This window comes from Coturnix japonica, unplaced genomic scaffold (genome assembly GCF_054131305.1).
Source record: "Coturnix japonica strain WE unplaced genomic scaffold, WE-NBRP24 Scf098, whole genome shotgun sequence".
NCBI classification, from domain to species: Eukaryota; Metazoa; Chordata; class Aves; order Galliformes; family Phasianidae; genus Coturnix; species Coturnix japonica.
In genome coordinates this window covers 349,887-355,846 of record NW_028189001.1, presented here as the reverse complement: position 1 = coordinate 355,846, position 5,960 = coordinate 349,887, and the positions used below count along the sequence as shown (strand labels likewise).

The 5,960-nt window shown below is 61.0% G+C and overlaps 1 protein-coding gene across 1 annotated transcript; it reads right to left on the bottom strand.

Moving 5' to 3' along the window:
* Window positions 1-288: 288 nt before the first annotated feature.
* Window positions 289-4,401, bottom strand: LOC146751333 (upstream stimulatory factor 2-like; the record flags this gene model as incomplete). The annotated part of the gene is made up of 4 exons (XM_085534754.1): window positions 3,940-4,401; window positions 2,731-2,777; window positions 1,851-1,966; window positions 289-470 (listed from the first exon to the last, which is right to left on the bottom strand). Coding segments are annotated over exons 1-4 (401 nt in total), but the record flags the coding sequence as incomplete, so codon positions are not given.
* Window positions 4,402-5,960: the final 1,559 nt, after the last annotated feature.

The following is a 5,960-nucleotide window of genomic DNA, read 5'->3' as shown; positions in this document are numbered from 1 at the left end:
ATATATAAGCCCCCCCCATATATATAAGCCCCCCCCATATATATAAGCCCCCCCCCATTTAAAGCCCCCCCCCCCCCCCATTAACCTGTGCCACCACCTGCATGGCCCCAGCAAAGCTCCCATAGCCCCCCCCCATATATATAAGCCCCCTCCCCCATTTAAAGCCCCCCCCATTTAAAGCCCCCCCCCATATTTAAAGCCCCCCCCCCCATTAACCTGTGCCACCGCCTGCGTGGCCCCAGCCCCCCCCATACCTATATGCCCCCCCCATTATAGCCCCCCCCATACCTATATGCCCCCCCCATATATATAAGCCCCCTCCCATTTAAAGCCCCCCCCCCATTTAAAGCCCCCCCCCCATTAACCTGTGCCACCGCCTGGGTGGTCCCGGCGAAGGTGGAGACGACGCTGACGGCTCCTTCGGGTCCATCAATGGGGGCTTCACTGACCTGCACCACGCGGTACGTCACCTTATGGGGGGGGCATAGAAATAAATGGGGGGGGGGGCAGGTTTATATGGGGGGGGGGGCTCCATAGTAACCCCCCCCCCCCCACTTTAAATGCTTCTCAAAGGGTTATTTAGAGCGTTAGAGAGTCTGAAATCAACCCCCCCCCCATTAAACTCAGACCCCCCCCAATTAAAACCAGCCCCCCCCCATTAAACTCAGCCCCCCCCAATTAAAACCAGCCCCCCCCAATTAAAACCAGCCCCCCCATTAAACTCAGCCCCCCCCAATTAAAACCAGCCCCCCCATTAAACTCAGCCCCCCCCCAATTAAAACCAGCCCCCCCATTAAAACCAGCCCCCCCAATTAAACCCAACCCCCCCCATTAAACTCAGCCCCCCCCAATTAAAACCAGCCCCATTAAACTCAGCCCCCCCCCAATTAAAACCAGCCCCCCATTAAAACCAGCCCCCCCCCAATTAAACCCAACCCCCCCATTAAACTCAGACCCCCCCCATTAAACTCAGCCCCCCCCACATTAAATCCCCCCCATATTAATCTCAGCACCCCCCCATCTTTAAGCCCCCTCCCCATTAAACCCAGCCCACCCCCATTTTTAAGCCCCCCCCATTAAACCCAGACCCCCCCACATTAAATCCCCCCCCATATTAAACTCAGCCCCCCCATCTTTAAGCCCCCCCCATCTTTAAAGCCCCCCCTCCCACTTTTAACCCCAACCCCCCCACTTTAAAGCCCCCCCCATTTTTAAAGCCCCCCTCCCCCCTTTAAAGCCCCCCCCATCTTTAAAGCCCCCCTCCCCACTTTAAAGCCCCCCCATCTTTAAAGCCCCCCCCCCACTTTTAACCCCAACCCCCCCACTTTAAAGCCCCCCCATCTTTAAAGCCCCCTCCCCACTTTAAAGCCCCCCCCCCACATTAAAGGGCCCCCCCCCACCTTTAAACCCCCCCAACCTTTTAGTGCCCCCCCCATCTTTAAAGCCCCCCCTCCCACTTTTAACCCCAACCCCCCCATTTTAAAGCCCCCCCCCACCTTTAACCCCCCCCCACCTTTTATTGCCCCCCCCCTTTAACCCCCCCCCACATTTAAAGGCCCACCCCCACCTTTAAAGCCCCCCCCCATCTTTAAAGCCCCCCCCCCACATTTAACCCCAACCCCCCCCTTTAAAGCCCCCCCCCACATTTAAACCCCCCCCACATTTAAGCCCCCCCCCCACCTTTAACCCACCCCCCTCCCCTTTAAGGCCCCCCCCCACATTTAAGCCCCCCCCCACATTAAAGCCCCCCCCCACTTTAAAGCCCCCCCCCCCCACTTTTAACCCCCCCCCCCACTTTAAAGCTTCCCCCACATTTAAGCCCCCCCCCCCCATTTAAGCCCCCCCCCCACCTGGCCTCCATTGCTCTCGGTGCGGAACTGATACTGCAGCGCTGAGTCCGTGAACCCCCCCGGCACCGGGACGCTGGCGATGGCCACGGCCGCCTCCTCACCCGGAGCCCCCTCCCCTATATCAGCATCAATGGGGGGGGGGGGGGCGTTAAGACCCCCCCCTACCCCCCCATAACCCATAGACCCCCCCCCCACAAACCCCTTAGGACACCCCCATACCTTAAGACCCCCCCCATAACCCATAGACCCCCCCCCCACAAACCTCTTAGTACCCCCCCATACCTCCAAGACCCCCCCCCCTCATATTTCCAAGACCCCCTTGGACCCCCCCACCCCCAAACCCCAAAGACCCCCCCCAAACCCCAAAGACCCCCCCCATAACCCACAGACCCCCCCCCCCAAACCCCTTAGGACACCCTCATACCTTAAGACCCCCCCATAACCCAGAGACCCCCCCCATACCTCCAAGACCCCCCCCCCAAGCCCCAAAGACCCCCCCCATAACCCACAGACCCCCACCCACAAACCCCTTAGGACACCCCCATACCTTAAGACCCCCCCATAACCCATAGACCCCCCCCCCCCCAAACCCCCTTAGACCCCCCAGTCCTCTTGGGACCCCTCCATGTCTACAAGACCCCCCCCCATAATCCAGAGACCCCCACAAACCCCTTAGGACCCCCTCATACCTTAAGACCCCCCCCATAACCTAAAGACCCCCCCCCAAGGCCCCCCCATAACCCCAGAGACCCCCCCCAAACCCCTTAGGACCCCCCCATGACTCAAAGACCCCCCCAAACCCCATTGGAACCCCCATAGATCCAAGACCCCCCCCCATAACCCAGAGACCCCCCCCCAAAATAACCCCCCCCCAATTTACCTTCTTGCAACTCAACACCCTCCTCTCCATCCTGGCTCTTCTCATGGCTGCAATGAGGTTATTATGGACCCCCCCCCATTAAATCCCCCCACCCCCTAAAAATCCCCCCCAACCCCCTCTTTTAAAGCCCCCCCCTCCCCATTCAACCCCATTTAACCCCCCCCAGCCCCTCAATTAACCTCCTTTAAACCCCCCCTCCCCATTTAAGCCCTTCTAACCCCCCCCACCCTCCTCTATTAACCCCCATTTACACCCCCACCCCATTAAACCCCCATTAAAGCCCCCCCCTCCCCATTTACCCCCATTAAACCCCCCCTCCCCATTCACCCCCATTAAAGCCCCCCCTCCCCATTAAACCCCCATTTAACCCCCCCTCCCCATTCACCCCCATTTAACGCCCCCCTCCCCATTCACCCCCATTCACCCCCATTAAAGCCCCCCACATTCACCCCCCTTTTAACCCCCCCCCCATTCACCCCCATTCACCCCCATTAAGGCCCCCCCCACCCCATTCAACCCCATTAAAGCCCCCCCCTCCCCATTCACCCCCATTAAACCCCCATTAAAGCCCCCCCCTCCCCATTCACCTCCCTTTTAAGCCCCCCCCCACCCCATTTACCCCCATTAAACCCCCATTAAAGCCCCCCCACACCCCATTCACCCCCATTAAACCCCCATTAAAGCCCCCCCCCTCCCCATTCACCTCCCTTTTAAGCCCCCCCCTCCCCATTCACCCCCATTAAACCCCCCCCCTCCCCATTCACCTCCCTTTTAAGCCCCCCCCCTCCCCATTTACCCCCATTCACCCCCATTTATCGCCCCCACCTCCCCATTCACCCCCATTAAAGCCCCCCCCTCCCCATTCACCTCCCTTTTAAGCCCCCCCCCTCCCCATTTACCCCCATTCACCCCCATTTATCGCCCCCCCCTCCCCATTTACCCCCATTAAACCCCCATTAAAGCCCCCCCACACCCCATTCACCCCCATTAAACCCCCATTAAAGCCCCCCCCTCCCCATTCACCTCCCTTTTAAGCCCCCCCCCTCCCCATTCACCCCCATTCACCCCCATTTATCGCCCCCCCTCCCCATTCACCCCCATTAAACCCCCATTAACCCCCCCCTCCCCATTTACCCCCATTAAACCCCCATTAAACCCCCCCGTCCCCATTCACCCCCATTTAACGCCCCCCCCCCCATTTATTCCAACCTGGGCGCAGCGGAGGCAGCAGCGGCAGCGTCCAACCCGGGATCCAACATGTCCATGTGGGGGGGGGGGGGGCACTGCAGACCCCCCCCAATTAGCGGGGTTATATGGGGGGGGGGGCTCCTCTATCCGCGTTATATGGGGGGGGGGGGGGGGGCGGTATTAAAGGCTTTTATATTAGTTATATATAACGAAGGGGGGGGATAAAGGAGATAAAGGGGGGGGGGAAGGCCTGGTTGTTAAATGGGGGGGGGTCTATGGGGGTTTATGGGGGGTCTATGGGGGTTTATGGGGGTCTATGGGGGGGTGGGGGGGGGCTTGCAGGCCCCCTTTAGCCCCCCCCTCACCGCTCAGGCCTCAGCGGGCCCCGCGGCGGCGACGCGGCGGCGATCACGGGGCCAAACACCGCTGTCATGTGAGAGGGGCCTCCACCCCCAACCCCCCCCCCCCCCCCACCTTTAAAACCCAGCCCCCCCCCCCTTTAAAAGCCCAACCCCCTCCCCTTTAAAGCCCCCTTTTAAAGCCCACCCCCCTTTTTAAGTACGAGCCCCCCCCCCTTCGTAGCTTTCCCTTTATAACCCCCCCGTTTTAAAGCCTCAATCCCCCCTTATATATATATATATATATATATATCACCCCCCCCCCCCCCAAAATAAAGGGGGGGTCCCTGCGATGGCGGCTGTTGGATGGAGCCCGAAGAGGAGGATGAAGAAGGAGGTAAAAGGGGGGGGGGTGGTTATGGGGGGGGAGGAGGAGGAGGAGGGCGGCGCCGGCGGGCGGAGACACGGAACGGAGCCGGGCCCAGAGGCCGCGGATGGGGCTTGAATAAAGGGGGGGGGGCTTCCATCCCATTGCCCCCCAATGGAGACCCCCCCACTTTGTGCCCCCCCCCCCATCGCCCACCCCCCATTGAAAGGGATTGAGGCCTAGTCGGAAGGATTGAGGCCTAGTCGGGAGGCTTGAAGCCTAAGGGTAGGCCGCGGGACTAGGCCGCGGGACTAGGCCGCAGGAGGGGGGTGGGGGGGGCTTCCATCCTATTGCCCCCCAATGGAGACCCCTCTTTGGGCCCCCCCCTCCAATGAGGGGGCTTGAGGCCTAGTCGGAAGGCTTGAAGCCTAAGGGTAGGCCGCGGGACTAGGCCGCAGGATGGGGGGGGGCTTCCATCCCATTGCCCCCCAATGGAGACCCCTCTTTGTGCCCCCCCTTCGCCCACCCCCTATCGAAGGGGCTTGAGGCCTAGTCGGAAGGCTTGAAGCCTAAGGGTAGGCCGCGGGACTAAGCCGCAGGACCAGGCCGCAGATGGGGGGGTTCCATTCCATTGCCCCCCAATGGAGACCCCTCTTTGGGCCCCCCCCTCCAATGAGGGGGCTTGAGGCCTAGTCGGAAGGCTTGAGGCCTAAGGGTAGGCCGCAGGACTAGGCCGCAGGATGGGGGGGAGACTTCTATCCCATTGCCCCCCAATGGAGACCCCCTCTTTGTGCCCACCCCCCATTGAAAGGGCTTGAGGCCTAGTCGGAAGGCTTGAAGCCTAAGGGTAGGCCGCGGGACTAGGCCGCAGGACCAGGCCGCAGATGGGGGGTTCCATTCCATTGCCCCCCAATGGAGACCCCCTCTTTGGGCCCCCCCCCATTGAAAGGGCTTGAGGCCTAGTCGGAATGCTTGAAGCCTAAGGCTAGGCCGCGGGACTAGGCCGCAGGACTAGGCCGCAGGAGGGGGGGGCTTCCATCCCATTGCTCCCCAATGGAGACCCCTCTTTGTGCCCACCCCTAATTGAGGGGGCTTGAGGCCTAGTCGGAAGGCTTGAAGCCTAAGGGTAGGCCGCAGGACTAGGCCGCAGGCTTGAGGCCTAGACGGATGGCTCGGGCCTAGCTTGGAGGACTAGGCCGCATCGTAGTCCGCCGACCCCCCCGTTGTTTTCTCGCCCCCCTCCCCACGTTAAACCGGTTCCGGAGTTGGGGGAGGGGAGGGGAGGGCGAACGGAGCCGTTAAAATCGTTAAAGGGGGGTAAAGGGGGGGGAAGTTTT